General features: G+C 39.2%; 1 protein-coding gene across 10 annotated transcripts in view; it reads left to right on the top strand.

Annotated features, from left to right (window-relative positions):
• The window catches only part of nf1a (neurofibromin 1a), a 334372-nt gene that overhangs the window by 261072 nt on the left and 56693 nt on the right, over positions 1-16607 (top strand). For all 10 annotated transcript variants that reach the window (XM_043718253.1, XM_043718251.1, XM_043718246.1 and 7 more), the window contains 6 exons: positions 2404-2744; positions 7038-7240; positions 10377-10570; positions 10777-10917; positions 11499-11778; positions 14734-14948. In XM_043718253.1, the coding sequence (XP_043574188.1) occupies positions 2404-2744; positions 7038-7240; positions 10377-10570; positions 10777-10917; positions 11499-11778; positions 14734-14948 (1374 nt within the window). The remainder of the gene's footprint in view (positions 1-2403; positions 2745-7037; positions 7241-10376; positions 10571-10776; positions 10918-11498; positions 11779-14733; positions 14949-16607) is intronic.

Raw genomic sequence — 16607 nt, 5'->3', positions numbered from 1 at the left:
AGAAGTCCAGGTTATGCTGCTCGAAAGATAGATTATAATGTTGTGATGTAATTCTGTCCACTGGTTCCAAAGGTTACGGGTTGTCTTTATTTGAAGAGATAGCACTGTGGAAAATGGCAATATTGAATTAAATCAATTGCTTTTTTTTGAGAAAAAGGTTATCATAGAATTGTGTCAGTCCAGAAGGAGGCTGTTTGACTAGTCACATCTGTGCTGGCTTTCTGCAAGAAGAAATCAGCTCATCCTACTGTGCTCTGCTATCTAATTTTCCTCAGTGCCCTATATTTTCCTCCTTCATTTGCTTCTCCAATTCAGCTAATTGTTCTTTGAAATTAATGATTGAGTCTGCCTCATTATTGAATCACCCCTTTGTTTTACCTCATTGTCTGACCTGCTTCCAAGTTTTTCAAATGGAATTTTCCCTTAACAAGACTATGCTGGTTTTCCTTGCTTAATCCACACTTGGAGAAAATGAGGACTGCAGATGCTGGAGATCAGAGCTGAAAATGTGTTGCTGGAAAAGCGCAGCAGGTCAGGCAGCATCCACGGAGCAGGGGAATCGATGTTTCGGGCATGAGCCCTTCCACACTTAATCCACACTTAAAGTGCTTAATCCACACTTGACCAAGTGATAGTCTAGGACAAATTTACAATCATTTCCTCAGGCTTTCCCATCACTAAGGTGAAGTTGATTGGCCCACAGTCACTGCTTTTTCCATGCATCCTTTTTTGAAGAAGGATTAACATTTTCAGTAAGTCAGTTACTGACAATTCTCCTTTTGCGAGGAGAATTGGAAGATGCTTCTTTAGTTTCCTGCCTTGATTCCCTCACTATTGTTGAAATTGTTCCAGCTAATCCTGAAGATTAGTGATTCCTCAGTCCCTAATGCCATTAACTTCTAGGGTCCCTTCACATAAACTTCAGCATCTTTGTTTTAAAACTAAAACAGGTAAAAGTGCTGCCACCATACCTTCTGCTTTCATGCATAGATGTCCTTTTTTGATCTTTATTGGTCCACCCTTTATTACTTCTCTTTTACTATTTGTAAGTCTGCTGGACATTTTGAGTTACCTTTGTATTAGCTGCTAGTTACCCCTCATTCTATTTCTCTTATTTCTCTTTTCAGTTCCTCTCTGAACTGTTTACTACTTGGAACTTCCTCTATTTAGCCTAGCTAATGTATTATCAGTTTGACATCTGCCATAGCCCTTTTTTGCTTCATCTTTGTCTCATCATGCAGTTAGCTCTGGTTTTGCTTGCTATGCCTTTTCCACTCATGGGAATGTACCCTGGCTGTATCTATCTATGTACCTTCCATCGCCTCTTTAAAGGCAGCACATTGGCAGGCAAAGCTGCAAGAGAATAGTCTTTTGATTCCAGTTTTCCTGAACCAAAATTTGTTATCAACTCTGAAGTATTTTTACTCCAAGTTTTTATTTTCTCAGAACAGCCCTAAACATTATGATGCTGTGATCACTGTTCCTTAAATGTTCCCCTACTGATACTTGACACCTCATCTGTTTGACATATCGCAATCCCCAGAACTTGATCAGATAACATCAGCTTCCTTGGGTTGGAAATGTACTAATCAAGATGATGCTCTTTCTGCCCAGAGGTAGGAGCACTGCTCCTAGCCTACTGCAACTAATATTCCCATGTGATCTCCCTTTCAAGTACGAATCAGGTCTGAGTCTGCATAGCTTCCAAGATCAAACTAGATCAGTTTTTTTCAGGCTAGGATGGCTGTATGCACCATTTCTAGTGCATGGTAATGGTTAGGGCTTAAGCAGCATCTTCCTTGGTAAAGACCGAAAATACTAATTTAGCACTTAATCCATGACCTTCACATGCATGTGAGGAATGAGGTTCTCCATTTGTAACCATTCTGAGATTCTTTCTGTAATTTCCAAGCGAATTCATTCCCCAGTGTATGCCCCTCAAATTGATGGCATTAATAGATTCAATGCTACCTGTGCTGCTTTTATTCTTTATCTGACTTATGTGAATACTTTGCATCCAGGAATATTTCATTCCCTCTCCTTTCCTTTTTGACTACACATTTCTGTTATTCCCTTTAGTTACTTGTACCTGAGGCTCACAAACCTCCACAGATCTCCAAGTATCCACTAGAGCACTTTGTCAAGCACAGATGCCACTTGAAACAGTCTTGTCTGGGAGTTGACTATCATATTTAACTGAGAGAGGAAAGATTTTTCTCTCACCCCCCCCCCCGTTAATATTTGTGTTTATAATGATAAAGCGATTTTTGGTAAACAGCTGGCTTCCAAGCTTTTTGTAACGATTGAGAAGTAATACTGGTGACAATAAATAATTTGAAAACATTGTATTGTTTGTAATCCTTTGATTTTTTTTTAATCTGCATCTATTCTCCCTTAAATTAGGTGGGATCCACAGCAGTTCAGGTAACATCGGCAGAACGGACACGGGTTCTTGGCCAGTCTGTGTTTCTGAATGATATTTACTATGCTTCAGAAATTGAGGAAATATGCCTTGTGGATGAAAGTCAGTTCACATTAACTATTGCCAATCAAGGTACACCACTAACATTCATGCACCAAGAATGTGAGGCAATAGTGCAATCTATTATCCACATAAGGACACGTTGGGAATTATCACAACCAGACTCTATCCCACAGCACACTAAAATACGACCAAAGGATGTTCCGGGAACTCTGCTGAACATCGCACTTCTGAATCTTGGGAGCTCAGATCCAAGCTTACGGTATGTTTGTTTTGCTCCTCATGTTTCATTTTTTAGCACTATTAAGTGACAGGAAATTCTAAGATAGTATTTTGAATTTGACATTAAATTTTTAGGGATAGTATTCCATTCTGAAATAGCTCATTTTCATCGACTAAGCAGCCTTCAGGATTATCTGCATGAAGCTGTGATGAAGGGATAACTTGGTTGAGAACTGGTGCATAAGTCACAGTCTTGACTGGAAAGGAAAATTTGAAGAGTAGTTCTCTGTCATTCCTCCTCTCCAGTTCCCATGTCTTGTAATTGTCCTTAAGAGAAGATCAAACAACAATGTTCAGTGCTGCACGAAGCCTACCCAGCCTGCAGTTTTCTGTTCTGACAAATTAGTATCTTCATAATTAGTCAAACCAGTGTACCCCACCCATGTCTCTGTTGTGTGGATCAGGAAATTGATTTATTTCTGGTCTGCCCACAGGAGAACCTAGCCATCGTATGCAAACATTTACATGCATTTTTATTGTTGTGAGGTTGCTAAGTGAAATGGGAAGTGAGTTCTGATGGGGAGGCAAGAGTTGGAAAATTTTACCAAGAAAATACAGAGACTTTGAGTATTGTCACCTTCAGCTTCCTGTCTCCTGAAGAATCTCTTTCAGAGCCCCATCAACAGGGATTACAAACCCATCAGCAATCCCACTTATATTGCTTGCCGAATGTATTCCCAACTAGGAAGAAAAAAAGAGCAAATAATCAAAATTTAATATTAATATTATAAAAATGAAGAAATAGTAACTGAAAAAACAAAATGAAATATAAACTATATTTTGTGCTTGATTTAGCAAACTTGATCACAAATAACATGCTTTCCCATGGCACATGAGTAACTTATCGATGTGCTTTCACTTTATGTATAAGGTCCATGTCAGGATCAAGATCTGTAAATGCATGGCACCAATTTCAAAAAGTTTAAAGTAGCTGGATTAAATCCAGAGGTGCAGTTGAGACTGAGGCTGGAAGAATGCACTGTTGCTCTAGCCCTACTTTTAATGGATTGCAATATCAAATAAAAATACTTTAGCCATTGTCAAAATGAGGAATTTAACACTTCAAATATCTCAGATTTTCAATAAAAAGATATATTAACCACATTTCTTCAATAAGTACAAATATTAGTTTAATATCAAAACAAAACTTATTCACTAAAGATTCAATCATTGATTAACACACATAATCAGTAATAACGGAGTATAAATGTTGATCCCTCTAAATATCCACAAAGCTCTCTCTTCCCCCACACACACTTAATCTTCAGGGAAAGAGAGAATAAAGATTTCACTGCAGAGATTGGCTTTCTGAAAATCAAAATATTTTGCAAATGTGTGTTTCCTTGAAAGCAAAAGGCTAGAGTGTAGGAATTTGATGCTCTGAATTTCTAGCATGTGTGGTTAAGACACTAATTGTGAATATTTGTGTCTGACGCCTTGCAGACATGGCTGCTCAGGAAGTACAGTCTTGATATTTTTCAATTGTCCTTGCAAATGACCAAATAGATTTGACTGCAAACTCCACAAGAGGGTTTCTTTGCCGAAATGGGAAGCATGAGCTGGGCAGGTCGTCCACCGCAGGCTCTCCTTCAACTCCGCTAATGTTTGGTAGGCTTTTGTCTTAACTAAAACAAGAATTTCCAAACCAATCACTATTCAAAAACATGCTTCAGCAGGGTCTAAAACACAGAAATGATTAGCACTTGTCATTCATCTGTGATCTTCAGGGAAATTTGTTTTTTCAAAAATCTCCAATGACCACAATAAGCTTTCAATGGCCTCTTTTAAAGTTATCACTTCAGATATGTCCACAAAAATTGAAATTAATTGTTTTTTTTTCCAGAAGTCTTGAAACTCTTCAGTAATATTAAATAAAAAAGAAGTTTGGTTTAATTCCACCCTTTGGGCTTCTGAAGAATAATATCGTTGTTTATCTTTATTTTCAAATGTGTCTTTCTGTTGTATCAGGGTTAACAGGAAATGACCTATCTTGTTATTTGTCAGTATCTGTTTCTAGATTAACTAAATTCACTTGTGGTATCAGAACAAAATAGCAAGTAGGAGTAGACTGTTGTAGTTTTCCACCAACGTTCCATCTTCTTGTGAAATAGTCAATACAAAATGGTACTGTCAACCCCAAAGTGTAACTATTTCAGCATTTTAATGTCAATAAATATTAATTTAATCAAAATGAATGGTGTTCACATTGGAAGAAAAGCACTTGTCCCTTCACCTCCCGTAATTGCGATTATGCAGCATGTTTGATATAGACACAGAGAGGTGGTGGTGCTTCATTGTTAAATGAAAAGCTCTGTCAAGTAGTCTGATTATCCAGGGGCATGCTATTTTAATGATTGTTTGATTGTTTTATGCTGGATGTTTTCATTCCCATGATTCATTTCCAGTACAAAATTATCATCAAGACAAATGATTGGCACAAATTCTGTTGCTGTCTTCAAACTGTGCCTTAGGAGCATTGTTCATATAAGTTTGTTAAGAAGTGGAAAATTTTGTATTAGTACTTTGTTTAAAAAATATATTCTTGGTGACCATCATAGTTTGGGGAAAATTAGCTTCACAGAATCCTTTGGAACCTAGAAATGAAATAATCAGATGTTTTTCAATTGTCTTTGACTAAGATCCTAGCTAATTGATCCTTATTCAGAGGTTGAAGGAAGATCTCCCTTGTGAGCTGCACAACCCAAATAACAAATAATTCCTAATCAACTGTAACCTTTTACCTCTAGAATTAAAGTTTCATCAACTCTCAACTGCTGAAACAGTTACTAGCTTCAGTATTACAGTGAACTCTTTTTGTTGAGGTAAAAAACTGGAGGTTGTAATGCTGGATCATTACAGTCCTTGAGTGGATATTGAACAACCCATGGTCATCTTGTTGAAACAAAGCAGACAAGGTGCTTGATATCATGGTTGATGTTTCTCTCACAGCCATTTCAGTCAGAATCTTCACTTCATTATAAAGCAAATTAATCTATCTTCATTTTGAAATAAATGACGTCCAAATAAAGATCTTTAACAGTTTCAATTTCCAGAATTGTCCTGTGGAACTTTTGTACAGTATTCAACTAAATAAGCAAATATATTCTTAGATCTTTCAAACATTACCATTTTTTAAAAAATTATGCAACCAGACTTGATGATAATTGTGTAGAATAATGACATTAATTTCTACTGTTCTGGAGGTTTTTAAAATTTGTTCATGGGATATGGAAGTTCCAGGGTAGCATTTATTTCTCATCCGTAATCATCCTCAAGAAAATACCAGTTTTGCAAGCCTAGTCTGGCAGAACTACTCCTCGCAGCTCAGCCAGCTTAAACAGCAGTGGTGCTACAGCATAGTAAAGAACTGATGTACCAGATGACAGCAGTGGTAATGCAGGAGGTTTACTTTCCCATGTGACCTGATGCTGGTAGACTGCATTGAGGACCTCCATGTCAACTCCCTCCTGACTGTGTACCACTACTAAGGCTGTCCAACAGTGCGATAGGACTTGTCCAGGGCTCGTGATAATATCTAATTCAATGTGATATTGAGATGAGCTGCCTTCTTGAGCTCCTGCACCCTGAGAGGTAAGTATGAGCTTAATGCTGTTCAGAAGGGAGTTACCAAGATTTTAATCAATTGATTACATTTTTTAAGTCTCTGTTGTGTAGTTTGGACAATGACCTTGTAGGTGCTTTAAAAAGAAAAAAGTAATCCTTACCCCCAAGAGAGGCAGTCATGGGTATGTTATAGCCTGTACAATAGCTACTTGTCTACAATGTATGTAGTTTAAAACAAATGAGAATTTATTCTAGTTCTAACATATTTACAGTTCTTATTTACAGGTTTTCAGTGCATACCTTAACAACATGATTCACATCTTTCTATATAGCTGTCCACATCATCCCAACCAGTCAGACTTTTTCACATAGTGAATACCTGTATGTTTCTGAGTACGGTGCAGCAAGTTTCCTCGGAGGATGCTTTTAGAAGGAATCTGCAGTGTCAGCCAGTGAGAAGAGGAGGAGGAGGGGAGAACGAAGAGTGCTCACAATGAATTAGACAATGTGGAGAAGCCCGCGCAACCTTTGTTCAGCTTCAAATTAAGTGTGTGTCTTTGACTGAAGTTAGCTTCCATTAGAAATGGTGGTTCCCAACTGTTTCAAAGAGATCAAATCTTATTTTTATAAAAATCTTTTTCACAACTTCCACTTTCTATTCCTCTATGATTTTTTAATTTTACATTTAATTATTTTTGCATACCCATAGGTCTGCTGCCTATAATCTCCTGTGTGCCTTAACATGTACCTTCAATCTGAAGATTGAGGGTCAGTTGCTGGAGACATCTGGACTGTGCATCCCAGCAAACAACACATTATTCATTGTCTCCATCAGTAAAACCTTGGCAGCAAATGAGCCTCACCTGACACTGGAATTCCTTGAAGAATGCATCTCAGGATTCAGCAAATCCAGTAAGCAAACTTTTGTTTGAAACATGACTTTGGAAGCATGGAGATTGGTACATGGGTCAATTTTGTTTTGTTTCCCCCCCTCCCCCCTTAGGAATCTTTCAGAGACATGTGCAAGGGCTAGATTTTGGTTTTCAGGAGCTCCTTTTTTATTTTACTAACTCACCTATTAGATGATGTAGTTTACATTGTATTACCTCCTGTATTTGTGTATTTTTTTTATGGTTTCCTTATTTAAGGTGAAATAGCACAAGTACCAAATATTGTATCTGTCAAGTTTTCAGCCTGGAAAGAGGCCATTTGGCCCATCTTGTCAATTTTGGTCATCAAACATCCATCTGTTTTAGTCCATTAGTCCATTTCTCAATAGTTGATCTATCGCCTTGTCTTTTATAGCATGTAAAGTGATCATCTGAACATTTCATAAATGCGATGGTTCTGCCTCCCTTTCAGGCTGTAAATGTTAATTTCTTAACTCTGAACCTAATTGCGAACGATTTCTAATCTGTGCTCATGTTACTTTCTCACAAAAACCTGGAAAAATCTGCCCTACTTTTCCTCAAGTACGAAGTCTGATTTTGGAGAGGTAATGACTGCAAGGACCCTCCACAGTCTAACATACTTTCAGCTCCCATTTAGGTAGCACTTCATTTGGTAGTACAGCTCTTGAATATTCTCCAAATGACTGTCAGAGTAATTAGTTGGGATGTGAAAGTATATTAACTTGTGGAAGTTCCTTGAAACTGTTCCTTGGCCAGAATCCTCTTTAATTCTTGCAGAAAAGTAGGATAGGGTTTTTTCCAAGTCTTTGTCCATCAGGAAGTCATGTGAGCAGAGATTAGAAATTGTTTGCAATTAGATTGAGTTGAAGAAATTAACAATATTTGTCCATGGGAAAGTAGCACAAGTACTGAAATTAGAATTGATCAAGATATTTTATTGATCTATGATAAATGAATCTCTGTACTTTGTATCCAAACTGGCATCTTGAAAAAATATTCTGAACTGACACAGTTTACTTGAATTGAAATTTAGAAACTGAAATGTGCTAGCTTTGTAATTAATGTGGCTATAAAAGCGAGTCTGACTCCTCAAAACCTGTCTATCATCTACAAGGGGCAACTCAGGAGTGTGATGGGATGGTCTTCTATTGCCTCGATGAGTGCAGCAGCAACATATGAAGCTTGACACCATTCAGGCCAAAGCAGCCCGCTTGATTAGCACCGTATGCACAGTGTTCACTCCCTCCATTGTCAACATACCATAGCAGTCATATGTACCATCTACATGATGTGCTGCTGAAATTCACCAAGGGTCCTCGGACAGCACCTCCCAAACACACTATCTGGAAGGAAATGAGCGGCAGGTAAATGGGAACACCACCAGCTGCAAGTTTTCCTCCAAGCCAGTTATCCTAACTTGTAACTGTATGTCTGTTCCTTTCATGAAATGGGCTCAAAATCCTGAAACTCCTTCCCACATGGCACTGTTGGTGTCTCTTCAGCAAATGGATTGCAACGATTCAAGAAGGTAGCTCACTACCAGGGAATAGGCAGTAAGTGCTGGCCTATCCAGTGATGCCCTCATTGTTGAAATGCATGAATGAACAAAGTAAAAGTAGATGAACTAGAACAGAAGTTTCCAAGTGGAAATGTGGATTTCCAACTAGTCCAGCTAATTGTGAATTGAATGATATCCAAGAATTTTCTCAGGTGAAATATCCAAGAAATGTTATATGTTCAGCTGCATAAAACCGTACACATAATCAGACCTCTTCTCCTCCCCCACCCAAAAATGTAATCCTCCATTTTTTTCACTCTCTCTCTCACCACCCTCTGGATGAAGATGTTTCTCCCCGTTTCTTCTCTAATCCTTTTACTAATCACCTTAAATCTGCTATTGGAGTGTGCCATTGGAACTGAGTGCTGAGACTTCAAATATATTCATTTTTCATCTTGGTGAAGCAGGTGGTGCAGGACTGGGGTATCATACCACTGAGCAATCCTGTTGACATAATTTGTCATTCCCTCCCCATGAGTGAGGCTGCTAGTCTCTGAAAGGTGGTGGAAATGTTCTTTGGCAAGAGAACTGCATCCTGTGTGAGGCAGATTAATGGATAACCTTCAAATACTAATATGGAAAGCTATATAGGAGGAGAGCAGCTAATATTTAAACATCAAAACAAAAAGATTTCATAAAATAGATTTTAGCCAGGTTCTGGTTAAATTTTGCAAAAATGTGTAATAGTCTTATTTTAACGTAACTCATCTGTTTGTGACAATGTTCAGAATGGGAGAGTATTTGAATGTAGAGATTAGCAAGAGGGCACAGTACTTGTAAGACTGAGCAGTTTGAACTGGCATTGTTGCCACGTTCCACTCTTGGAGCTTTACAAATGTGTAAGGAGAAAAGTTAGAGCAGGGGCTTTACACTTGCTAAGTATTCAGCAAGGCTGAAGCTTGTGACTTATTCTCTCTCTCGCACGGCAAAATGTGCAGGAACTAAATTCTAAGTGCTAGATATTAATGACTGAGAGACCCCATATAACTTAGCTGGAAAAAGTAACCTTGCTGCTGACACGGTTACAAAGCAAAATGTCAGTAAAATGATGCCAGCGAAAAGAGATGCTGTCCAAGCTTTTCATCTTGCACTCATCAGGGCAGAATCATAAAGATACCAAATTTCAAGGGGAACAGCAGTATATGCTGCATGAAAAAAAAGGTGCTGCTTAGTGGCAAATGGGTTCTGGTACAGGTGTTGCATGGAGCGTGTACCAGGCAAGATTTAACTGCCGAGCTTTTGTTTACATTCAAGCCAGGCAAGTCTCCTTTAGTCAGAGCATTGACATGCAGAATGCACAGGGATTGGCTGTCCCCAAAGATTTTGTTCAGTTGAAAACTGGTGCGGAGTTTTTTCAGTTGGCAAAAAATCTATGTACGAACATGTGGTTTCCAGCATGCATGACTACATCACGCAGTAAACCTGTCTGCTAATCTTAATTTGCTTGTATGCATAATTCTTGGCACAAGTGGAATTGTTTGACGTATCATCCAAATGTGTTTATTTTCCTTAAAGCTACCCATGAACAAAATGATTGATGCACATGGTTTCATATTTAACAAGCTTTCTTTCATTGTAGGTATTGAATTGAAACATCTTTGCCTGGAATACATGACGCCCTGGTTATCAAACCTGGTTCGCTTCTGCAAGCACAATGATGACGCCAAGCGTCAACGGGTTACTGCCATCCTGGATAAATTGATCACAATGACCATTAACGAGAAGCAAATGTACCCTTCTATCCAAGCAAAGATCTGGGGCAGCCTCGGTCAGGTATCAAGGCCATATCTAATAAAATGCTGCCAGACTTAATGACTGTAATCTGACAATTTAAATCAGTGTGAGCAAGAAAAGATGCAGAAAACTATGTTTATAGCCAAGTAAATTTCTTGGATTTACAAATCCTACTTGTTTCCAGCTGTTCTGGCTTAACATGCTTTGGTACATTTCTTTACCTTTTTACTTCTTTGTTCTTGCAGATCACAGACCTGCTTGATGTTGTACTCGATAGTTTCATAAAGACCAGTGCTACAGGTGGTTTGGGCTCTATCAAAGCAGAAGTCATGGCAGATACTGCAGTAGCCCTGGCATCAGGAAATGTGAAACTTGTTTCAAGCAAGGTATGAGAGAAAATATCTCTGGCATTTGAAATGTGACTTGGATTCAGTTGCTTGAGCAAAGTGTGCTACTGTGGAGATATGAAAGTCAGTGACTTAAGGAAGGTATGTCTAAAGCAGCCCAGAGGTTGCAAGTTTGATCTCCAGTCTGCTCTTTTAAGGTTCTCTAAAGGGGTACTTCACTGGAAAATAATCCTGGATGGACCCAAGGACAAAATCCAGCCCTTACCTCCCTATTGTTAAATTGCTTGTTTACAATCATTGTCAAAACTCTAATAAAAAGAATTTCCATTTAAATGACTTGATGGAAGCTTTCTAGCAATTGGAGGATTCATAATTCAGTAGGATGGTATTTTTTATCAAGCTGAACTTGTTGCAAACTAGGAATTCTGTACAAAGAACTGTGGCTTCATTAAAGGGAAATCTGGCAGCTTTGGAGCTGCTTGATTTTTGTTATCTTGTCTTAAAACTTAAGCTGCAGATGTTATTTAACCAACTGACTGTTCAGACTGGTTTACATAAGTGTTTTTAGATGTTCATCTTTTGCTGCATGTGACAATTCTATTGTTGTTCCTTCTCTGCAGGTGATTGGAAGAATGTGCAAAATAATTGATAAGACCTGCCTCTCGCCAACTCCCACTCTGGAACAGCACCTGATGTGGGATGATATTGCCATCCTAGCCCGTTACATGTTGATGTTGTCTTTCAACAATTCGCTCGATGTGGCTGCACATCTCCCCTACCTCTTCCATGTGGTTACTTTATTAGTAGCCACAGGGCCTCTGTCCCTTCGGGCTTCCACCCATGGCTTAGTTATCAACATTATTCATTCACTCTGCACTTGTTCCCAACTCAACTTCAGTGGTAAGCTCTGGTAGTGCGACTTTCCATGTTTGTTGTGTGATGTGTCAATTAAAGAATCTTGCAGTTCTCTCACTTATGAACTTTGGATTAGTATTCATTACAGACATGTAGATTTTTGCAGTTTCAGGCTTTTTCTGTCCCCCAAAAAAACAAATGCTTCATTTTATTTTGTTCAAGGAGTTGTGAGTTACTGTTTCCATTCATCATTGAGACAATCTTGTGTTGTGTTTAATGTTACCTGCCTCTGCTTTTAGATCATCTCATTTGCTGCTGAAATCATCAGTTCTTTGTTGCATCCAGACTTGACTGTTGCAATGTTCTTCTAACGTCTGACTTCCAACTTCCTTAGCCTGTCAACTAAACTCTGCCTGTACCCACTGGCACTGTATTCCATCAGCGTACCTGTCGCCCAGTTCTGTTTATCCAGTATCTCCAGGCTAAAATTCTTCATTGTGTTTAAACTTCATGATCTTGTCCCTCTCTATCTCTATAACCACCTCCAACTGTACCACACTCTTTCCCCCTTGGGCTAAGACTTAGATTTTTCTGGGGGTACATTTCTTGTCTTCACTCCATCACTCATAAGGAGGAAGTCTCCTCTACATTGGGGAGACAGGACGCCTTCTTGCGGATCATTTAGGAGAACACCTCTAGGACTCCCACACGCACCAACCTCACCGCCCCGTGGCTGAACACTTCTACTTCCCCTCCCATTCCGTCAAGGACAGGCAGGTCCTGCGCTGTCTCGACCGCCAAACCATTACTACCTGACGCCTGGAGGAGGAACACCTCATATTCCACCTTTGGAATCCGGCACACAGGATAAATGTGGATTTCAACGGCTTCCTCATTTCCCCTCCTCCCATATTATCCCAGTCCCAAGCCTCCGACTCGGCACCACCCGCCTCATTACTGCCCCCACTGACCTATCATCTTCTCCCTCACCTTTATCCACCTATCAATTTCCCAGCTACCTCCCCTCAACCCCAACCCGCTCCCATTCATCTCTCAGCCGCTCGGCCCACAAGCCTCATTCCTGATGAAGGGCATATGCCCGAAATGTCAATTCTCCTGTTCTTTGGATGCTGCCTGACCTGTTGTGCTTTTCCAGCGCCACACTGTCGACTCCATTGTTAATAACTATTTATTTGCTGCCTAGGCCCACTTCTCTAAATTTCTTTCCTTACTGCATTGTATCCCGTCATTTCCATTTACTCCATGGAGAGGCTCTTTTTTGCCCACTTGTTTTGAGTATTTGATCATCAATTTTACTATTGTTTCCTTCCGCAAAGGATTCGGATTTTGATTAAACCTATAAGAAACTTCCTGGGACATTTTTTGATGTTAAGGTGCTAATAAATCAATACAAATGCTTTTGTTATTGAGTAAGGATGACAATTCTGGGAAATATGCCTTTCTGTCAATATTGCACTTCCTGTTAACAATCAAAATGTACAAGTCTGATACAATATTGAGATGATGCAAAGTTTTCTGACTTTTACAAATGGATCTCCATGGATACAATGCAGCTCTCAGCTTCCTGTGACTTGTTCGTTGAGTCAGCCTGAATGTTGAGGGTGTTTCAGCAGTACTTAAGAACTTGCCCAACAGTTACAGAAGTTTCAAATTTCATTTTCCTGTTCATGAACCATCTTGCACAATAATTATGATGAGTACAGTTAGTTTTTGATTGAAAGTTATTTATTTTAGGAGGAGCAGGCTTAATATTTGGAGTTCCCCAAAATATTAGGATTGTCTTCTTTAATACTGTTGAACTTAATTCCAGTGTGACAGATTAAATTTCTACCTACTATTATACACTGATCTATATTTGAAAATTGAAAGTAAGTGTCTGCTTGCTTCTACACCTTGCATTTATAATACATAAAGATTCTTTCATCTGAAGTAAACAACATGATACAAGGGCAAAAAGAGTTAAGTTGGTGACATTGGCTGAATTTTAAAGATTTGCAAGATGATCTAACATCATTGAGTTATGAATATCAATTCTGTGGGAGTGCAGCAAAACTGTTGCCTTTGATGGGAGAATGCAAAAGAAGAACCTGGAACCTTCATGTTGAATTCAAGAATGAAAAGCAGAAATACTTTTTTTAAAAAAAAGGTATTGATGTTTAGCGAGCTAAAATTTTCAGAACTGTTTTTATTTCTTGTTTGTTTTGTTAATGTATGGAACACAATGAAGTTAGATTGCAAAACATTAAAAACAGGAGCAGGTGTTGTTGAGCCTTGACTGTTTGAATCAACTCTGCCATTGATGGCTAATCCACCTCAACTCTACTTTCCAGCCCGCACCTCCTATTTTATGACTGATTTAAATTGAGTTTAATTTTATTGAATTTAAAGACTAAACAGGCTCTAGCTTTCTACACACTTGAGTGCAAATGAGCCTTTGTTTTAATGTCTCCACCAAAAGGTGGTACTGCTAACAGTACAGTGCCCCACTAAAATAACTGTAATAAAGGTTATGTACTGAGATCTCGAATGCAGTTGAACAAAACTTCCTGACTTGGAGGCAAGTGTGCTACCACTGAGGATGACATGTCTTTGCTTGGTTAAAAAGGAAGTTGGGTTCCATTCTTCTATTAATAAACCATTAACAGCAGCAAATTCATAAATTGGGAAATTACAGTGTGCATGAAGCTGAACGGAATGTTCTGAGTGTATGTTAAATGTTTTTTGAAATCTGTTATAATAGGAACAAAGACTCCATCTTTCAGCCTTCTGTCCCTGAAAGCTACCTTCCCATTACCAATCTCCCTTCCCTCTTCAAGGTTATAGATATTTTTTCATCAACCTGTTCAGGTGTGTCAAGCTGATGAATGAGCAGCTCTCTGAAAGCTAGTACTTCCAAATAAACCAGTTGGACTATAATCTGGTGTTGTGATTTTTAAGTTTAGATTTTGAAAACTAACTTCTTTCTTCTTTTGCTAACAGAAGAGACTAAACAAGTGCTGCGGCTCAGTCTAACTGAGTTTTCCTTGCCCAAGTTCTATCTTCTCTTTGGAATTAGTAAAGTCAAATCAGCTGCTGTGATTGCTTTCCGATCCAGCTATCGGGATCGGTCCTTCTCTCCTGGATCCTACGAGAGGGAGACCTTCGCTCTTTCCTCCCTAGAAACAGTAACTGAAGCTTTGTTAGAAATAATGGAGGTAAGAGTGACAAATCAAAAATTTTATAACCAAAAAATGCAAAAAGAAAATCCAACTTTGACTAAAATAATGACTTATTGCACCAAACAAGAAAAAAAAACTAATCGGGCAGCATGGTGGCTCAGTGGTTAGCACTGCTGCCTCACAGCACCAGGGTCCCAGATTCAATTCCAACCTCGGGTACCTGTCTGTGTGGAGTTTGCACATTCTCCTTATGTCTGCGTGGGTTTCCTCCAGGTGCTCCGGTTTCCTCCCACAGTCCAAAGATGTGCAGGTCAGGTGAATTGGCCATGCTGAATTGTCCATAGTGTTGGGTGCATTCGTCAGAGGGAAATAGGTCTGGGTGGGTTGCTGTTCGGAGGGTTGGTGTGGACTGGTTGGGCCAAAGGGCCTGTTTCAACAATGGAGGGAATCTAATCTCAGAAACATGCAACCCCTTTCTAGAATTAACTTCTTCATTTACATCCATAGAGGTGAGTTATAAGAGATCAATTTTGATGAAGTAGGCAGATTTTGGGTAACAGATTGTGTCTTTCACAGTTTGTTCAGCTATGGATATATTGGAAATGTTGCTGAGGCAAGTGTGAGCAGCACTGTACAAAATATGCTCACACTTAACAAATCTAAACCTTGCAATAATGAATCCTTGCTCCTGCCATATTTCAGACTGTAGATTTGACTTTGCCAACTAGTTGAACATAGGAGCAAGGTCTTTCACCAAAAGACAATAAGAGTTTTAAGTCCCATGATTTGTTTGGCAAGTACTGAGATCAGGTTTCTCTCATACCAAGGTGGGTGTTTATACTTTAAGTAAAGCTATAGCAATTGTTTAATTGGGAGATAACAAGAGGAATAACCCCTTTCCCACTTATTGCCCTAACTCGTACAGTGTTACTAATTTTTATGCCATAAATTTTAAATCATTGTCTAATTTCTGTGAAACTTTCATGCATGTAGAGCTGTTTTTACATTGTGAAGCAAACTTTGTTTAATTTTGCTTTTAGAATTGACTGTGTAGCTGGGTGTTGGTGTATAGTCTAAGTAGTCTCAAACTAATTGCATTGGCTTGTACCAATTTCATTTGTAATTAAGAGCAATTGTTTGATGAAGCATTCAACCAAGATGAATAATTAATGTTGGCTTTTTCGGGGTCCCATCCCTCACAGTTGCCTTCAGTCACTGGGAAGCAGTGGTAATGTAGTAGTCTTGCTGCATAGCAATCCAGAACCCCAAGCCAATGTTTAGGTTAGGTATGGAAGCAACAGGCCCTTTGGCCCAACAAGTCCACACTGACCCTCCGAAGAGGAATCCGTACATTTACCTCTGACTAATGTACCTAACTCTGTGGGCAGTTTGGCATGGCCAATTCACCTGACCTGCACATCTTTGGATTGTGAGAGGAAACCGGAGCACCCAGCGGAAACCCATGCAGACACTGGGAGAATGTGCAAACTGCACACAGACATTTGCCCAAGGTGGGAATCAGACCTGGGTCCCTGGCGCTAAGAGGCAGCAGTGCTAACCACTGTGCCACCGTGCTGCCCCACGGCCGTATGTTCTACGGGCATTGATTCGAATCCCACTATGACATGTAGTGAGATTTGAATTCAGTACAGAACTGGTCTAATAGCGATAGTCAATTGTCATTTTAACAAAAAA

Source organism: Chiloscyllium plagiosum, chromosome 28, assembly GCF_004010195.1.
Source record: "Chiloscyllium plagiosum isolate BGI_BamShark_2017 chromosome 28, ASM401019v2, whole genome shotgun sequence".
In the NCBI taxonomy this organism is placed as follows: Eukaryota; Metazoa; Chordata; class Chondrichthyes; order Orectolobiformes; family Hemiscylliidae; genus Chiloscyllium; species Chiloscyllium plagiosum.
This window is presented reverse-complemented; position numbering and strand designations above follow the sequence as displayed.